The sequence below is a fragment of the Miscanthus floridulus genome, chromosome 1 (genome assembly GCF_019320115.1).
Source record: "Miscanthus floridulus cultivar M001 chromosome 1, ASM1932011v1, whole genome shotgun sequence".
NCBI lineage: Eukaryota > Viridiplantae > Streptophyta > Magnoliopsida > Poales > Poaceae > Miscanthus > Miscanthus floridulus.
The window spans coordinates 40101731-40121333 of NC_089580.1; the positions used below are offsets into that span (position 1 = coordinate 40101731).

At 49.8% G+C, this 19603-nt stretch overlaps 2 protein-coding genes across 4 annotated transcripts; both read left to right on the plus strand.

Annotated features, from left to right (window-relative positions):
- The first annotated feature begins 5306 nt into the window (after nucleotides 1–5306).
- LOC136480064 (heat shock cognate 70 kDa protein 2-like) lies at nucleotides 5307–10721 on the plus strand. Its single transcript, XM_066477734.1, has 2 exons — nucleotides 5307–5649; nucleotides 8793–10721. Exons 1-2 carry the CDS (start codon nucleotides 5433–5435, stop codon nucleotides 10520–10522), a joined length of 1947 nt encoding a protein of 648 aa, XP_066333831.1. The 5' UTR covers nucleotides 5307–5432; the 3' UTR covers nucleotides 10523–10721.
- A 5842-nt stretch (nucleotides 10722–16563) lies between these two features.
- LOC136480075 (dof zinc finger protein DOF2.4-like) lies at nucleotides 16564–19224 on the plus strand. 3 transcript variants are annotated; one of them, XM_066477742.1, is made up of 3 exons: nucleotides 16564–17221; nucleotides 17527–18757; nucleotides 18820–19224. In XM_066477742.1, exons 1-2 carry the CDS (start codon nucleotides 17147–17149, stop codon nucleotides 18709–18711), a joined length of 1260 nt encoding a protein of 419 aa, XP_066333839.1. In that variant the 5' UTR covers nucleotides 16564–17146; the 3' UTR covers nucleotides 18712–18757; nucleotides 18820–19224. The 3 variants fall into 3 exon arrangements, 2 of the variants coding, with proteins under 2 accessions (XP_066333839.1, XP_066333836.1); XR_010764605.1 differs by having other exon boundaries at nucleotides 16565–17221; nucleotides 17527–18914; nucleotides 19023–19224; XM_066477739.1 differs by having other exon boundaries at nucleotides 16565–17221; nucleotides 17527–19224.
- Nucleotides 19225–19603: the final 379 nt, after the last annotated feature.

Here is a 19603-nt window from a genome sequence, read left to right on the forward strand (position 1 = left end):
CTGCTTCGGCATCAATCTCGGGGGGTTCGATCTCATCCTCGACGTTGAGTACCTCCGTACCTTGGGTCCTATTCTCTAGGACTTCGAGGATCTGTGCATGGCATTCACCCATGGTGGCCGGTGTATTCTATGGAAAGGGCATTGGCTCTCCCCACGACGACATTCAAGAGCCAGCCACGAGGGCGGTCACGGCTGCCCCATCATAGCCCCTGCTAGACCGCCTCCTCCACTAGTTTGGGCCGGTCTTCGACGAACCGCAGGGGCTGCCACTAGCATGGCTATATGATCACCGCATCCACCTGCTTCCGGGCACAGCACCGGTCACGGTTCGTCCCTACTGCTACCCCCAGCTATAGAAGGATGAGCTGGAACGATAGTGTGCAGCCATGCTCGCCCAAGACATCATCAGACCGAGCATGTCCTCGTTCTCCATCCTCGTGCTGTTGGTGCGTAAGGCGGATAACTCCTGGCGTTTCTGCATCAACTACCACGTTCTCGACGCCAAGACATCTAAAGATGAGTTCCCGATCCCGGTGGTTGATGAGCTCCTCGACGAACTGTATGGCGCCAGGTTTTCACCAAGCTCGACTTGCGCTCGGGCTACCATCAGGTGCAGATGTATCCTGACAACGTCGCCAAAATAGCGTTCCGCACACACCACGGGCACTTCGAGTTTCTAGTGATGCCATTCGGCCTCTCCAATGCTCCGGCAACGTTCCAGGCCATGATGAATGACGTGCTTTGCCCCTTCCTTCGCAGGTTCGTGTTGGTGTTCTTCGACGACATCCTTATTTTTAGCTCTTCGTGGGTAGAGCACTTGCAGCACATCAGCATCGTCCTCGACGCGTTACGGGCGCACAGGCCCCACCTCAAGCGCTCCAAATGCTCATTTGGGGCCTCCTCAGTGGCCTACCTTGGCCATGTGATTTCAGCAGGCAGTGTCGCCATGGACACCGACAAGGTGGCCGCTGTGGCATCGTGGCCAACCCCACGGTCCACCCGTGGCCTACGCGGCTTCCTAGGACTCGCCGGCTACTATCGGAAGTACATCCGTGACTTCGATGTCATCGTAGCCCCGCTGACTCATCTCCTACGCAAGGATGCGTTTGCTTGGTCCGATGAGGCGGACATGGCGTTCCAGGCGCTCAAGTGGGCTCTGTCTACAGGCCCCATACTCCAGATGCCCGACTTTCGCAAAGCAGTTCACCGTGGACTATGATGCGTTCGGCGTCGGGTTCAGAGCGGTTCTCCACTAGGACGACGGACTGCTCACCTTCTTCAGCCGACCGTTCACTGCATGTCATCTCAAGCTCGCGGCTTATGAATGTGAGCTGATCGGGCTCGTCCAGGCCGTCCGCCACTGGCAGGCATACCTTTGGTGGCGTCACTTTTTGGTCCGCACGGATCAATACAGCCTCAAGTTCTTGCTGGACCAACGCCTCTCCACCGTGCCGTAGCACCAATGGATTAGTAAGCTGTTTGGGTTTGACTTCGCCGTGGAATATCGCCCCGGATGGCTTAACACTGTGGAGGATGCTCTGTCCCACTGCGACGTTGAGGACGGTGCTGCTTCAGGGGCGGCTGTGCACTTGCTGTCCACGCCGACATTCGCCCTCCTCGACGACATCCGTGCGGCTACAACAGCAGCCGGGGACGCTCAGCTTCTCCTTCAGCACCTCCAGGAAGGCGCGCTGGCCGCACCTTGGTGCGTCGACGGCGGTCTCCTGCTCCATGGTGCTCGCATATTCGTGCCAGCTTATGATGACCTGCACCATCAGGTGCTCCTCCTGGCTCACTCGGTGGGCCACGAGGGAGTCCAGAAGACGCTCCATTGCCTGCGCTCGGACTTCTACATCCTCGGCGACCGCGCTCTTGTCAAAGACTTCGTGCGGGCGTGCACCGTGTGTCAGCGGAACAAGATGGAGTCCCTGCAGCCCGCCGGATTATTGCAGCCCCTCGACGTCCCGTCCCAGGTTAGGGCGGACATCTCGATGGATTTTATCGAGGGCCTGCCCAAGGTCAGTGGTAAATCCGTCATTCTCACGGTGGTTGACAGATTCTCCAAGTACGTGCACTTCATCGCCCTCGCCCATCCATACTCCGCCGCTTCGGTTGCACGTGCATTCTTCGACGACATTGTTCGTTTGCATGGGTTCCCTTCTTCCATCGTCAGCGACAGGGACCCGGTTTTCACTGGTCATGTGTGGCGTGACCTCTTCAAGATGGCCGGCATCACGCTCCACATGAGCACGGCCTTCCACCCGTAGACAGACGATCAGTCTGAGGTGGTCAATAAGGTCATCGCAATGTATCTTCGGTGTGTCACAGGTGACCGACCACGAGCGTGGGTGGACTGGCTGCCCTGAGCGGAGTACTGCTACAATACCTCCTTCCACACGGCACTACGCGCCACACCTTTTGAGGTGGTCTACGGCCGGCCACCCCCGGCCATCTTGTTCTACATGGCTGGGTCAGCCAGAACAGACAAGGTGGACGGCCTTCTTCGGGAGCACGACGAGGTGCTCGCGGAGATTCGGGAAAGGCTTCTCCAAGCACAGCAACTGTCCAAGAAAATACTACGACGCGTCCCACCACGACCAGGAGTTTGTCGTCGGGGATTAGGTATGGTTGCGCCTGCTCCACTGCGCTGCCCAGTCCCTCGAGCCCTGCGCCAAAGGGAAGCTTGGCCCTCGCTACACCGGTCCGTTCCAAGTGCTGGAGCGCATCGGCCAGGTGGCGTACCGCCTCTAGCTTCCGGAGGGCGTCCGTCTGCATGATGTCTTCCATGTGGGGCTGCTGAAGCCCCACAAAGGTGATTCCCCAGCGGCTCCTACTCCTCTGCCGCCGACATCGGATGGTCAGCTGTTGCCAGCTCCGGAACGCGCCCTTCGTGCACAACTTCGGTGAGACGTGTGTCACGTGCTTGTCAAATGCCGCGGCCTGCCAGCGGAGGACGCAACATGGGAGCCTCTCCAGCATCTTCGTGATGTCTACCCCGACTTTCAGCTCGAGGACGAGCTGTTTGCACAGGTGGGGAGAGATGTTATGACCGGCATCCCCTATGCCAGGCGCAGGCCCAATAGTGGCTAGGGGCCCGGCTCTGTTAATGGGCTTAGAGGCCCAATTTATCGCTTATTTGGTATTTTCTTAGAGATAGATATAGTTTCTTAATTATAGCATCTATAGGGAAGGATAAATACTTGTAATCTGGGATGATTGGAATTAAGTAGAAAGTAACAATTAAGTTGTTGGCTTTCTTTGGGAGCCAGCCGTCCCTGCCCTCTCTCTCTCACGTGAGCTCTAGGGCAGCAGCAGCAGCCGCCGCACTCTCGCCGCCATGGCCCTTCGCCGACGTCGAGAGTACAGACCACGTCCTCACCTCTTCCACCCCTATAACCTGCGCAGCAACTCCGGTAGGGCATCAAGTCCTATCAAAAATACTGTACCATAGCTGATAAGCCAGGCTGATAAGTTCAAGCGAACAGGGATATGTGCCCAGCTTCGGTGATTTTCCTGGAGCATTACTGTCATGAACTGCTTATTACAGCCTAACCGAGAGAGGGGAACGGGAAGAAGCCTGTTGTCAGATCATCCTTGGCTATGAGGTGAAACCTACTGTTCAGTTGCTAGTCTTTACAGTGTTGCTGACGATGAATGTCACAAAACACCGTACTAACAGTGAAAATATGCAGCTGCATGGCTGTCTGAAAAAGCAGCCCGAACAGGCTGGGTTAAGGTAAATACTGATGGTGCTTTCGAGCAAGAGTCAAGGTGAGTAGGGATTAGCGTGATCATCAGGGATGATATTGGACATGTCGTTGCCACGAACGCAGAAGGGGTTGAGCTTTGGCTTGCAGGAGGGATTGGGCTTAGCAGAAGACTACGCAAGGCAATTGTGAAGCCGGACTACATATAACTCATACGCGCTCAAAACTCATACAACAGAGATCTCGTCTTATGTATCTGTTGAAGGGGTGTCGCGGGCTTAGTGAGCGTCGTCGGAGGTGAAATTCTAGACTATATAGGGAGAGGACAAAATAAGGTCGCTGATGAGCTGCAATGGCAAAACATACATATAGTGACGGAGCTTGTGACTAATATAGGGCTCGTTTGGTATAGAGTCTTGGCTGGCTCCTGGAATCCGTTTTTCGGCTCCACCTGCCAAACGCCTCTAACCTGCTTAGATCTTAGAAAAAAGCCCCGGAATTCCTGCTGAGACAAGGGAGGAGAGAGAGTATGAGCTGAAATTTGTGGCTTCTTCTGGCTTCCTCTAGCGGTAGCTGGCCCCATCGCGGCCATGGGTCTCCTTTGCCCCCGGCGCGTCTGCGAGGGCGGCGGCGATGCATCTGCTGGACACCGGCACCGGATCCGCTGGAACCGGGAGCGGGGGCCCGCCCAGGCAGCGCGAGGCGGCGATGCTGGTGAGGCACGTAGCCATAGAGGTTGTGGGGCGCGCGGTCGGCGAGATGCGGGGGCAGGGCTAGGGCGATGCGCGCTGCTCGGGAGGCGGCAGGAGTCGTGGCCTCGACACGGAGAGGCGCGACAAAGCCGACGCACGGGGAAGAGGAACAGGGGAGCAACGACCTACACGAGGCCTATCCGTGTGCGGGGTGATAAGGTAGAGATAAGGTAGTGAGAAAAAGAATAAATAAAATGAAATAAAAGGAGAGAAAAAAAGAAAAAAGGGTATTCTGGACATTTCATCTATTTTCATCATAAGGAGAAACTGTTTTGTCAAACGGTCTAAAAACCAGATTCAGCTCCTCATGTGAATCTGCTCCACAGTGAAGCCACAACTAAAACTATTTTGGCTGGAGCCGGAGCTCTACAAAAACAGGCCATAAAAGGGTGCCAAGATAAACTCAAAAAGTAAGCAGATTGTGGAGGGGCCATGTCCTCTTTGGCCTAGCTGAAGCTCATCCCCTGCATACTCAATATTGCAATTCTATTCCTCGGTGATAATTAAAGTTCTCTCTTTGACGATCGCGAAAAAAGAGAGGATAAAATAGTATTGTGAAAGTTTTTTTTGAAACTAGTATTGTGAAAGTTTTGCCCCGAGGCGTGGTCAAATATGGTAAAACAGGAGTATATTAGGATCAATAGAGAATTACCCTCGGTTATGGGTCCATTGGCAGCCAGACGAACAGACCACCCATCACGTGGAGAAAGCAAACAGTCAAACACTTATATTCTGCGGGCCCCACCTGCAGAAGCTGTAGAGTTCGAACTGGGCCCTGGTTGGGCCACGCTCTCCCGCAATTCCGGAGGGAGACCAAGACCAAACGAACTCTGTGTACAAATACCACCACATCGGCGCCGCCTCCGCATCTGAAAACCGCAGCAGCAATCGCCTCTGCTCTAAGCGCAGCCGCGAAAACCCTAACCCTAGCTGCCCCTTCTCGTCCGCCGCCGCGAGCGGTCTAGACGCAGCAATGGCGCCGACCAAGGGTGAGGGACCGGCGATCGGCATCGACTTGGGCACGACGTACTCTTGCGTCGGTGTGTGGCAGCACGACCGCGTCGAGATCATCGCCAATGACCAGGGGAACCGCACCACGCCGTCCTACGTCGCCTTCACCGACTCCGAGCGCCTCATCGGCGATGCCGCGAAGAACCAGGTCGCCATGAACCCCATCAACACCGTCTTCGGTAAGCACGCCTCTTCCGCTTCTCTGTTCCTGATGCGATACGCGTGGTAGAGTTTAATCTCGTGGATCCTATCGTTTTCGGAGTAACGGAGGGTTTGTCTGATGGACTCCGTTTGTTGTGCTCGATCTAGTGCGCATTGTTAGTTTGGAAGTAAGGTATAGTCGAATTGTTGTGTGTGCGCAGTGGTGTGTTCAAGGCTGCAAAGATCTGATCCGCAATGCTGTTTCGTTTTCTAGTCCGTTCACATTACATATGATTGGACTAGGTGATAATGCACTGTCCAGGTATTGTTTTATACTTAGCGGTTATTAAAGTGTTATAAATTCATCTGAAAAAATAATTTATATTGGATTGAGCTATGTTTGCTGTAGAAATTCATCTGAGAAAGGAATTTATATTGGATTGTACTATGCTCACCATGATGATTTGTCTTTCTGTTATTGTAATTTATGTATTTGTTTGTTCACTAGGAGAATTGGCACATAAAAGTTTTTGGTTTTGAAATATTCAAACCATGTTGGGTGACACGTCCGTGAAGTCACTGTTATCCATTAGTCACTAGTTATGCATTTTATACTTACATACACAAACAGAGTTCTTTTATCATTGCCAGTAGTTCTCATGGCACTCTTATTTGCAACATTATGGCTCTCTAGGACCTATTATGACTGCATTTGCACATTGATATGGTGTGTGAAGACAAATTCGTCTTTATGGTGTGTGAAGACAAATTCGTCTTTATATTGTGGCAAACTGTATAAATGTCGGTTTTGTAGGGTCCAGTTTGTATTGTTTAAACAGGCTTGGCCTGACTCAGTGCTCTTTGAACCAGTCCTAGCACAATATTTTGGAATTATTTGCTGGCCTGACATAGCTGTTGTAGTTGGAGCTGTTTCTATATTTCTAATGCATTTGTAAATGACCTATAGATTTTAGCTACCTTTTCTATGTCTATACTATATATATAAGCATGCTGACCCTGCTTTTGGAGTTAGTAGGTCTATTTCTACAAGACTTTGTTGATCAATTACTCTTTTTCAATATGTCATTTATGTGATACAAAATCATAACCATTTTTTATTGCGGACAGCATAGTTTTTACGGCGGCGTGGCGAGGCGCGGCGACCCACCACCTTTACAGCGTCTATGGCGCGCGGCGTGGCGACGCCATACACACATCGGCGTGGCGAATACATACATTATAGTCTAGGATATTAGGAAATTATATTGACAAATGGTAATGCAAATGTAGCTTAAAAGGTATAGTCTACAATATTAGCAAATCAAAATAGCAATGTAAATGTAGCACAAAAGACAGAACTCTCTCATCTCTCAAACTTCCAAATCTCTCATCTCTCAAAAGTCGTCCAATGCATCTTGCATCTCTCGTGCAATAGTTGTTGTGGTTTTGACACATTTCTGAACATCTCCATAACCACCCACAAGATGCTTCTTGAGCCTTCTAATTCCTCCAGTTATTCTTCTATCACATAAGCAACACTGCACAACATCTCTATTGTCAATGGTTGGCCAAAATCCATATTTCCACCCAGGATCATTTGACTTTGCCGGCTTCCGCTTTGGATCAATCTTTGGATCAATATTTGATGCGGCGTCCGAGGCCTCCGCGCTTCCAGTCCCTTGAGTAGCCATGTTCTGTACTTCTGTCCAAAAAAAAGAAGGGCGTTGAGGCGTTGAAGATTGAAGAACAGAGGCACAGAGAGAACAGAGGAGCAGAGGCAGTGAGGCACTTCAACTCACCACTTCACGTCTTCACTCGGGCTCGGATCACAGAGGCACAGAGGCACAGAGAGAACAGAGGAACAGGCGGCGGCAGCTCGGGCTCAGATCGGAGGCGGCTCCAGGCGGGGGAACAGAGGAACAGAGGCCGGCGGATCCGGAGGGCGGGGGAGGCCGATGGACGGCGGCCGACGGAGGGTGGGGGAGGCCGACGGACAGCGGCCGACGGAGGGCGGACGAGGCCGACTCCAGGCGGCGGCGGCTCGGGCTCGGATCGGAGGCGGCTCCAGGCGGGGGAACAGAGGAACAGAGGCCGGCGGATCCGGAGGGCGGGGGAGGCCGACGGACGGCGGCCGACGGAGGGCGGGCGAGGCCGACTCCAGGCGGCGGCGGCTCGGGCCGGCGGAGGGCGGGCGAGGAGATGCGGGGCGTTTCCAGGCGCGCGGGGGGGGGGGGGGGGGGGGGGGGGTGTCCTCTATTTGCACCCGGGCCCGGCTGTACCCAAGACTCGGCGTGTATGGCGCCCGCCACAGCGCACTACGGCGCCACAGGACGCCATATCGGCGCCACGGGGACGCCACGGCGCTATGGCGGACGCCATACACGCCGGAGCCGTGGCGTCGCCGTGGCGAGAGCCACAAAACCGCCACGGCGATATGGCGACGATATGGCGACGCCACAATAACTATGGCGGACAGCAATTTATTGTTACAAAACCATGTATTGATATATAGATTGCTGGTCAAAGGCTTTCCTAACGAAATGAAATGCACCTTCTAGATTCAAACGGAGTATTAAATTGACTTTGACTTTGATTATTGGCTTCTGTTATGCTTTAAGCTGTTCTTGGTTATACTTTGTATTCTTTTGTCATGTTTGCTGTAAGAATGGTCATGTTGGTTGAAGTTGCTAATTTGAGTCTGATTGACATGGACATCTGGCACTTAAATTATGTATCTATCTTTCATACTATATATAATAAAAATTATGTTTCACATGTACCCCTAAACCATGTTAGATTTGTTCTTTAGGTACAGCTCACAAAAGATGGTTATTGTTGATGCATGTTCTTTTTAGGTTTGCATATACACATCACGCAAGGTGTATCCATGATAATTCGTACATTTGAACTGTTTTGAGGCGTTGTTTGAGATCTTGTTTATCCATGATATATTATTATAACTGCCCATTGCTTCAGAAACTTAATCCAATAAAAGGGCTTATTCTAATGGCATTTTTTGAACCGGCACTTAATTTTCTGTTGACGTTGAGACTCATGCAGTCCTTGTTACTTTAAAAATAATATCTGTGGGCAAGACTGTAGGCATTTATATAAGCAGAGATGCTGAACGTAACATCCAAATTATGATTCTAATGGTGGTTCTTTTTATGAAATTATGCAGATGCTAAGCGTCTTATTGGAAGACGGTTCTCTGATGCCTCTGTTCAGAGTGATATTAAGATGTGGCCATACAAGGTTATTTCTGGCCCAGCGGATAAGCCTATGATTGTAGTGCAGTACAAGGGTGAGGAGAAGCAGTTCTCAGCTGAGGAAATTTCCTCCATGGTTCTTATCAAAATGCGTGAGATTGCTGAAGCTTACCTTGGATCAACTGTGAAGAATGCTGTGGTCACTGTTCCTGCTTACTTCAATGATTCCCAGAGGCAGGCAACTAAGGATGCTGGTGTTATTGCTGGTCTCAATGTCATGCGTATCATCAATGAGCCAACTGCTGCTGCAATTGCCTACGGTCTTGACAAGAAAGCTACTAGTGTTGGTGAGAAGAATGTCCTTATTTTCGACCTTGGAGGTGGAACTTTTGATGTCTCACTCCTCACTATCGAGGAGGGTATATTTGAGGTGAAGGCCACAGCTGGTGACACTCACCTCGGTGGTGAGGATTTTGACAATCGCTTGGTGAACCACTTTGTCCAGGAGTTTAAGCGGAAACACAAGAAGGATATCACTGGGAACGCCAGGGCTTTGAGAAGGCTTAGGACTTCATGTGAGAGGGCTAAGAGGACACTTTCTTCCACAGCGCAGACTACAATTGAAATTGATTCTCTCTATGAGGGCATTGATTTCTATTCCACCATCACCAGAGCCAGGTTTGAGGAACTTAACATGGACCTCTTCAGGAAGTGCATGGAGCCTGTGGAGAAGTGCCTGAGGGATGCCAAGATGGATAAGAGCACTATCCATGATGTTGTACTTGTTGGTGGTTCGACTAGGATCCCCAAAGTTCAGCAGCTGCTGCAGGACTTCTTCAATGGGAAGGAACTCTGCAAGAGCATCAATCCGGATGAGGCCGTTGCCTATGGTGCTGCTGTCCAGGCTGCAATCCTTAGCGGGGAGGGCAATGAGAAGGTCCAGGACCTTCTCCTTCTTGATGTGACCCCACTGTCTCTTGGTCTTGAGACTGCTGGAGGAGTCATGACTGTGCTTATTCCAAGGAACACCACCATTCCAACCAAGAAGGAGCAGGTCTTCTCCACATACTCAGACAACCAGCCCGGTGTGCTGATCCAGGTTTATGAGGGCGAGAGGACCCGGACTAAGGACAACAACCTCCTTGGGAAATTTGAGCTCTCTGGAATCCCCCCTGCACCTAGGGGCGTCCCTCAGATCACTGTATGCTTTGACATTGATGCCAATGGTATTCTGAATGTCTCTGCTGAAGACAAGACGACTGGGCAGAAGAACAAGATCACCATCACCAATGACAAGGGAAGGCTGAGCAAGGAGGACATTGAGAAGATGGTCCAGGAAGCAGAGAAGTACAAGTCCGAGGACGAGGAGCACAAGAAGAAGAATGAGGCGAAGAACTCTCTGGAGAACTACGCCTACAACATGAGGAACACCATCCAGGACGAGAAGATTGCTTCGAAGCTTCCTGCCGATGACAAGAAGAAGATTGAGGACGCTGTGGAGCAGGCCATCCACTGGCTGGACAGCAACCAGCTCGCCGAGGTGGAAGAGTTTGAGGACATGATGAAGGAGCTGGAAGGCCTCTGCAACCCCATCATTGCCAAGATGTACCAGGGCGCCGGTGCTGACATGACTGGCGGAATGGAGGATGAAGCCCCCGCTGCTGCTGGCGGTGCTGGCCCCAAGATTGAGGAGGTCGATTAAATTATGGGCACCCCCGACCATCATTATTCATAGTAGTAAAAGAAGATGATAGCTCTTTTGTTGCTTGCGGCCCCAGGTGGCAATCATACCACTTGGGTTTATAATTAGGTGTACGCTGGTTATGTGCGCGTCATAAACAATTTGCTTTTCAGGTTGGACCTGTATTGGCGCGTTTTGAAAGTATATATTCTATTCAGTATTTTGTTTGGGTATTCTACAGTCTATACCACATTAGGTGTGTATTTTGCTCCCTTTTGAACATGATGAGTCAGGAAACTAGGCTGCTGTTGCTTGGAATCGTTGTGGCTTCGGTTTTGCTACTGAGATAAGATGATACTCCTGCACTTTATTAAAATATAAATATAAATACATATAATATATGGTGATGTTAGCTGGTTCGTCAGCTCCTCCAGCCGTAGTAACTTTGCTGTTGCTTATCGTTTGATTCAGGATTAACTTTGCTGATGCTTGAATCGTTGTAGCTTCGGTTTTGCTACTGAGTGAGATGATACTCCTGCACTTTTAAAAAAAAAAAAACTTGGAAATGCTCAAATGATGAAGGTATCCATGGATTATGGTTTTCTTTGTTACAAACTTTGTTAAATGTGATCATGCCTTATTTCAGTGTAAATTTTAGAATTTACTAATACGGGGAGTATAATACTCTATATGCTGATGTTAGCTGCTTGTGAGCTCCTCCAGCCGTAGTATGGGGTTTTGAATCTGCGAGTGAGAATGTCGCGTTGTATGATTCGTTTTTGTCCGTAATGATTTCTGTCGGCGACGCCACTGTTGGCCGGCGTGAGCATGACCTTCGCTAAATAAACTTTATGCTCTGCTGTGCTGGAGCTGGACGCACCCTATGCATACACTTCGCTTGCGATGCGCTGCGCGTGGACGCATTATGTATGCGTGATTTGGCTGCTACAACTAGAACCAAGAGATCTGCAACGAAACGAAGAATCCGGGGGCGGTGTCGGGCGAAGAAAAGGAAAGTCGCATGAAACGGCAGCCATCTCCGGTGCTTGCTTTCAAATTAATTCCGATCCCAGCCATGCATTGAGCGCGCGCGCGCCTTTGGCTTTAATCGAATCGATCGATCAGCTCGCGATCGTCAGCCATGATAGTGCAGGGCGAAAGCGGCGTCCCGCCGGCCCCTCCGACTCCGATCCTTCCCCACTCCCTCTCCCTACGCGGCTAAGCAACTAAAGCGCCGGCCGGCCGGTCAGTACCAGTACCAATCATTATCGCCTCAGGCGCCCAGCTGCGGCCCCCGTCGCTTTACTCACCTGGCCGTCCCAGGCATAGCCTCTCCGCGCGTCGGTCGCACGATGGCCGCGGTCCGCCCAGGTAGATGCCACTGCTGCCGGGCACCGCGGAAAGAGAGAGGCCAGTAGGAGAGTAGGGGAGGGAGAACCAAGTAAATGGAACGAGAGGTGAGGTGACGAGCCGGCCCGGCCGGCGCTGGCCTGCCTTGCCAGTGACTTTGGTTGCCTCCTCCCGGTGCTGGTGCTGGTTGCGCTTTCCACCGGCAGTTGTTCTGACGGCTTGATTGAGAGCAGGGGCCGGGGAAATCATCGTATCCATGGCAGTGCATGCGTTGGGGCCAGGCGATCATCGAGGCCGGCGCTTCCTTAAGCTACGAGTACCTACTACCTAGGAAGCTACTTCTAGCTGATTCATGCATCCATCGGTCAGCTTAATTGACCGCCGCCATAGACAAGCTTTCTGCCTCCGTCATTCTGCCATGTGCATGCTGCGGCTGGTCCATGCATGCATTCATCCACCCATCCATCTATCCATCCGTGTACTACTGCTACCGATCGAACTGCATGCATATCTCTATCCATCCATCGATCCTTCGACATCTCACCGTTGCAGTACGCCATGAATGCGTGCATCTCTGAAATCTGCAAGTAGCTTCACTTCGCCCTCGTTTAGTTCGCGGAATTTAGATTTTGGGGTTACTGTAGCACCTTCGTTTTTATTTGGCAAATAGTGTCCAAACATCGACTAATTAGGCTTAAAATGTTCGTCTCGCAATTTCCCACCAACTGTGCAATTACTTTTTCTTTTCGTCTACATTTAATGCTCCATGCACGGACCGCAAACATTCGATGTGACAGGTACTGTAGCAACCTTTTGGATTTTGAGGTCCAACTAAACAAGGGCTTCATTTCGTTCTCCTGCACCCAGCTTTTCACTTGTATACATTATTAGTACTGTACATATGTATCGTTGATCCCTTCGCCCCAAAGGAACGCATGCAGATGCAGGCGGTGGAGAGAGATGTTTGAGGATTTCAGTGCGCGCGGCAGGTTTGGTCCAGCCAGCTGCTGCTGCTGCTTCAGGTCGAAATGACCAGTAGTGCTAGCTAGTGCGCACACAATCTTCAGTGAGCAAAAGCGGGGCAGAATCTTGGACTGCTATTAAAGCCACTGTCGTCTATACGCGCCTCCAAAGCTGAATCATGAAACCATGTGTGGTAGCGCCTGCTGCTCATGATGCATGTTATATTCTTCTCTTCTCTTCTCTCATATCATATAAACAAAAACCTGCTGGTGCTACTCATGCATATACATCGTCGGCGGCTGGTTCAACTTTTATACATACATACATACATACATACATACATACATATGTCGACGGTCATCTCGTTTTGGACACTAGCTGCCTGGAGATGCATGGATTCAAGCTGTAGTAGAACGCACCATGTTCGCTTGTTGATTTTAGCCAGACTTATTCAACCAACCAACAGTGTTTTCCTCTCAAAAAAACCAGCACCAACCAACCCAAACCAGCACCAACCAGCGAACAGGGTGTTTGTTCGCATTAGTTCAGGTGAAAGCTGAAGGTTCTATGAAGGCTCGTGCATTCTTCAGGTAGCAGCAGCACTAGCTGCCTACTGGACACTCACCAGTCTGCTGCATTCTGGCACTGTAAAATGACCACTGCCTGATCGATGCACTGAATCTCTAAAAGGTAAGTAACTCACCAGTCACCTTGAATGAATAGTAGCTACAGCTAGCTCATCAATAAATGGCTACAGCTAGCTCATCAATAAATGGGAAGGCCGGCCAGGTGCACTTCCTACTAGATCCTCCTGCTACGCTGAAAGAACCGAATTGTTATCTTCTGTCTAATCTCTCTAGCTAACTAATCAATCATAGGCAAGCTAGGGAAAGTGGGTCGTTTCAGGTTTATTTGTTTAATTGGTACCTGATGACAAGACAGCCAATTAGGAGAATATAATGATCTAATTATAAGACAGTGAGCACAAATCGCTTGTGCTCTCACCATACCGGCCATTTGGAGAGGGAAAAAAAATGCATCACACGCCAGCATGGCTCGATAGATGGATGGGCCGGGAGAATATATGAAAGCAAGGAAAGATTGCGCCGATTTCACTAGTAGTATTATACTATGTCATGCATGGGAAGTCACTTGTTGATTATTTCTAGTTATCGAAGGACCCGAATAGAATAAGAACCTCGTGATTTGTCCAGATCTTGCATGTACAATTCGAATGTGTAAAGCCCCATCATAGTTTTTGTATAGTATTCAGACGGCATGTTTGCTTAACTCGTTCAACAAAGCGATCGATCGAAACGGTGTCTAGCTTTCATAGCTCTAGCTATCTACTACTCTACTAGCTAGGACTAGTCGCCTACCATAGATGCTTCGTTAGCCTATTCGCTTGCTCGCATACGATCGTCGCTTGCTCGTATACGATCATGGATTATAAACTGGAATAGTATTTTTCTCTCACACCAAACCAGTCAGCAGTAAATAATCCACGATCGTTAACAGGCTGCATGTTTGCGCTGAAATTTCTTCCAAGTACTGTACTTGAGAATTGCGCTAGCTAGTAGCATCAGCACGTACATATATATACATAGATATCAGGACAAGCGATTGCATCAACAATGTTCAAGAAATCAAAAAGGAAAAATCTCACGATACAAAAGGCCTTGAAAGATAACCGTGGGATATCATATGTCATTCTATTAGACACTGCATAGAAAATAAAAGAATACGTAACCCTTTGAGAAGAGGTGAACCAAATCCAGCTAATCGAGAATATAGAAGACAACATCCGTTGGCGTTGGACGGTGGATGGAGAATACACAGCCAAAAGCGCCTACTGCATTCAATTCCAGAGCACATTCAGCAAACTGAAACTTCAACCGATTTGGAAAGCAAAGGCGAAACCCAAATGTAGAATTTTTGCTTGGACTTTGCTGCATAAAAAAATCCTAACGATAAATAATTTGATTAAAAGAAATTGGTCAAATGATCCGGTATGCAAGCTTTGTGGCATTGACCTGGAAACACCGATACATCTTTGCAAGGATTGCACTTTCTCAAGGCAAGTTTGGTCCTTCATCAAGCGATGGTTCAGCCTATCGGTGATTAATACTGTCGGAATGACAGGATCCCTGCACAACTATTGACGAAAGTGCAGAATTAAGACAGACAAAGATCAGAGAAAGACGTTTGATGGCATTATGATATATTTTTGGTGGAATTTATGGAAGGAAATGAATCGAAGAACATTTTAGAACAAGCCGCTGTAGCCTAGTTAGGTGGCACTCCTTTGCAAGGAAGATATAGAGCAATATCAGTTGGCAACAAGATTTCATACTAGACCACAACAGAAGTAGTTCTAGCATTTGTTGGTCACTGTTCGGTTGGTTTGGTTTTGTGTGTTTTTCGGCTTTAGGGTGTTTTTCTAGACTTTAAGTTGTCGTTCAGGTAGACATCTAGTTAGGTTGTCGACCGGTGTGCCGTGGTAGCGGTGAGTTTGGTCTCGCGTTGTTTGTTATAATTCTTTTTTCTTGTTGCTTTTTGCTCGTCTAGTAAAAATCCGACAAGTCTCCTACCGCCTTTCTTAAAAAAAAAATATCACGACAGATGTGTTCAACTACAGGAGATAGAAAGGACTAGTGGCTGCAAATTTGGAATCGATGGCTATGTACTCTCAAACACTGTTCCCGGCCTGTGGAAGCAAGCAAACGAAATAAATCGATCCGTATAGCTCTCTCTCTCTACCTAGCTATAGCTAGTTCTTCTTCCCGGCCGGCCACCTCTACTGCTCATCTGTACATTGCACAAACACCAGTGTAGGACAGTACGTACTTTATTGCTTTATCTACTCTATGTACTTAAAGTTGCCTACTCATATAGAACTGTACATACATGAGAGCACTGTCTACTTGTCTAGGGCCTCGTTTAGATGCATTCCAAATTCCAAGTTTTTTCACTCTCTCTCCATCACATCAATTTTTAGCCACTTGTATGGAGTATTAAATATAGGTAAAAAAAATAACTAATTACACAGTTTAGTTAAAAATCACGAGATGAATCTTTTGAGCCTAGTTGGTCCACGATTGGACAATATTTGCCAAATAAAACGAAAGTGGTACTATTCATCAAGTTCACTTTTTTTCGCAATCTAAACGAGGCCTAGCTATACTTGTTAACTTTGGTCTTTGGTTGGATCGAGAGAGAGAGAAAGATAGAGTGGTAGTAGAATAGGAATTCTCTACACCAGACACCAGCTAGCCAAGAGTCCAAAGAGAGTCGTAGCAAGAGTAACTTTACCACTGATTGATCTCTTTCATCAATATGGACATAAAGTTGCACCTGCACAAACACTAGCTAGAATGAACCCCTGGACTGGGCAACTTGTATTGGTAGCTAGCTCATGTTTTTTTGTAACCTCTTACTAGAGCTTCGCATGTACACTGTTTAGCCCCTCTATCTCTATCTATCTGCTAGCTAGCTAGCTAATCAAGCAGGGAAATGAAGGAAGAAGGGAAAAAAAAAAAGCAAAGAACACGCGCAACAAGACAGCCTTAGCTTCCAAACAGTAGAACAACAGGCATCACCACCTCACCCTGCTGCCTCCCTAGGGTTTCCAACTTTCCTCATACATAAAAACCGCCCCCCCTTGCTTCTCTCATCACCCTCCCACTCTTGCTGCTGCTAGCTACATCCATCCATCTCACTCTCACACACATGCATCCTTAGAAGCTAAGGAATGAAGTCTCTTCTCTCCTTTGTTGCCCTCCCATATGCATGTTTCACATCCATTATATATATAATGCAAGGCCTCCACTAACACACCCAAACAAATAAACAAAAAACTAAAGGGAAATGAACAAACCCCCATTCTCCTTTAATTTTATTCCACTCGCTTTCGCCCTCCCAACGATCCCATCTCTTTCTTCCCCTAGCTTTAAATTAGTTCCTCCTCTTCTTCCTCTCCTGGCAGGCCCGGCCCTTCTCTCCTCTTCTTCGTCTTCCGCTTCGCCGTCATTCCCTTCCAGTCATCGCGCGCGGCAGCTAGCAGCGTAGAGAGAGAGAGAGAGAGAGAGAGAGAGAGAGAGATCAGCTCGCTAGTGGATGTTATTCTCCGATCCACCTTTATTAATTAGCGATGCACCCGGTCCTCCCCCATCCTTGCATGATCCCCTAAAGCGCCTATATACCCTTATCTCGCAAAGCAAGAAGAGGCTCCCAGTCCCAGTGCGACTGCGGCGAGGAACAAACAAACCAGCTGAAAAGAAGCTCTCACTCACTCACAAGTAGCAAAAGATCAAAAGAAATCAATTCTATACCATGGTCTTTTCTTCGGTTCCTGTCTATCTTGATCCACCCAATTGGAACCAGCACCAGCACCAGCCGCAGCAGCAGGTAAAAATTTTCTCCCCAAATCGCTTCCTTCTCTTTTGCGCGCGTGCTTTTTTCGTTTCGTCTCCTCCTTGTTGGCCACCATAGCGAAAACTTCTCCATGAAAAAAGCAAGGCCGCCGAGAGGGGGACGACGAAATGGAGAGGAAATATTCCTAGGCTCTTTTGCGAAATCTTTCTTCTCTGCTAGAATATACCAGGCCGCGTCTCTTTTGGTTTCATTCGCTGATATCAATTTCGCCTCGCGCGCCTTTCTTCTCTTTAATTTCTGTGCCCGCGTGTTTGATTTGGAAATGATGCTGCTTTCAGCAACAGCAAGCTCACCATGGCCAGCTTCCAAGTGGCGGTGGAGGTGGAGGCGGCGGCGGCGGCATCGACGCGCATGCGCATCATCATCATCATCATCAGCTGCCGGCGGTGCCACCCCCTGGCGGAGCTCTCATGGCTCCTCGCCCTGACATGGCGGCTGTGGTCGCTGCGAGCGGTGGCGGCAGCACGGCCGGCGGCGGGCCGACTGGCGGCGGCTCCGCTATCCGGCCGGGCTCCATGACCGAGCGGGCCAGGCTCGCCAAGATCCCGCAGCCGGAGCCGGGGCTCAAGTGCCCGCGCTGCGAGTCCACCAACACCAAGTTCTGCTACTTCAACAACTACTCGCTCTCCCAGCCGCGCCACTTCTGCAAGACGTGCCGCCGGTACTGGACGCGCGGCGGCGCGCTCCGGAACGTGCCCGTCGGCGGCGGGTGCCGCCGCAACAAGCGCACCAAGTCGTCCAAGTCCAACTCAGCGTCGGCCGCTGCTTCCGGCGCGGGCGGGACGTCGTCGTCCACCTCGTCCACCGCGACCGGTGGCAGCAACGCGGGCGGGGCCTCTGCCGCCATCATGCCGCCTCATCAGGGGCACGGGCAGCTGCCGTTCCTGGCCTCGTTGCACCACCCTCTCGCCGGCGGGGATCACTACACCGGCGCGTCAAGGTTAGAGTTCCCGGGACTGAGCTCGCTGGATCCCATGGACTACCACCAGTTCGGCGCCGGCGGCGCTGCCATCGGGCTGGAGCAGTGGCGCCTTCCGCAGATACAGCAGTTCCCCTTCCTAAGCGGCCGCCCTGACGCCGTGCCACCGACAATGTCTGGCATTTACCCGTTCGACGTGGAAGGCCACGGCGGGGACGGTACCGGCTTCGCCGGCCACATGCTGGGCGGTTCCAAGGTGCCCGGCTCAGCCGGGCTGATCACGCAGCTGGCGTCGGTGAAGATGGAGGACAACCCAGCGTCCGCGGCGATGGCAAACAGCTCGCCGAGGGAGTTCCTTGGTCTCCCTGGGAACCTCCAATTCTGGGGCGGCGGCGGCAACGGCGGTGCAAATGGCAACAATGGAGGAGGCGCTGGCAACGCCGGTGGTGGAGGCAGCGGCGGCGGCGGCGGCGCTGTGGCTCCGGGCAGCAGCTGGGTGGACCTGTCAGGATTCAACTCGTCTTCGTCCGGGAACGTGCTGTGACGCGCCCTCTGATCTCTGCATGCTGGTTGCTAGCTGCACACAAAAGGTAGCCCTATTTATGCCCTGAAGCTTCATTTTAGTCATGGCTTCTGAGAAAAAATTCAACAGAAAAGGAGTTGTGGTGCAAGATCATAGGGCTATCTGATAGCTATCGTCTACGATGATGATCGATGGCGGAGATGGTGAATTGGTATCTAGAAATGGTAGGTAATCGAAATTAGTTTCTGTTATTATTCAGTTCTCTTCATGTGCTGTTCTTGTTTCTGCTATCTAGGGGGTACATTTCTATATTGTTGTCCATTATATTTCAGGTCTATGGTATGTAAACTTGTAACGCATGCATGTTGCTAGGTTTACTTACTAGCTTTGGTGTGCAAGGTGATAATATATATACTTATGGGAGTACTTGATCAAAGAGATCGAAGAACTACGTACTGATCGATCAGCCTAGCTATCTACATGCATGTGAATTATTCATCTATTCGACACAGTTTGCAACAATGGATGCTTGTTATTCTTACTCAATGATTATACGCGTGCGTGCTTATTGTTGTGTGTTTGGATGTAGCAGCAATGCATTGGTTTAGTGCATATATGATGCATGCGGCTAGATCATGAAAGTGAGGCATGAAATCCTTGAATGCGAGGTAACATATGGCTAGCTAGCTATCATGGTGCATTCAATTGAACCCATCATTTGGAGATGAATAAGCATGGTCGTCATCGTCTATCGAACAATGCACCATATATAATCAAGATCATCTCTACATACTATATATAGGATTCACATCCATATACATATATAGATAAGTGCAGATATGTATGGCCATTGCTTGTTATGTACGTGTTACTTAGTTGTCTTGCACATATGCATACTCTCTTGAACCCAAAA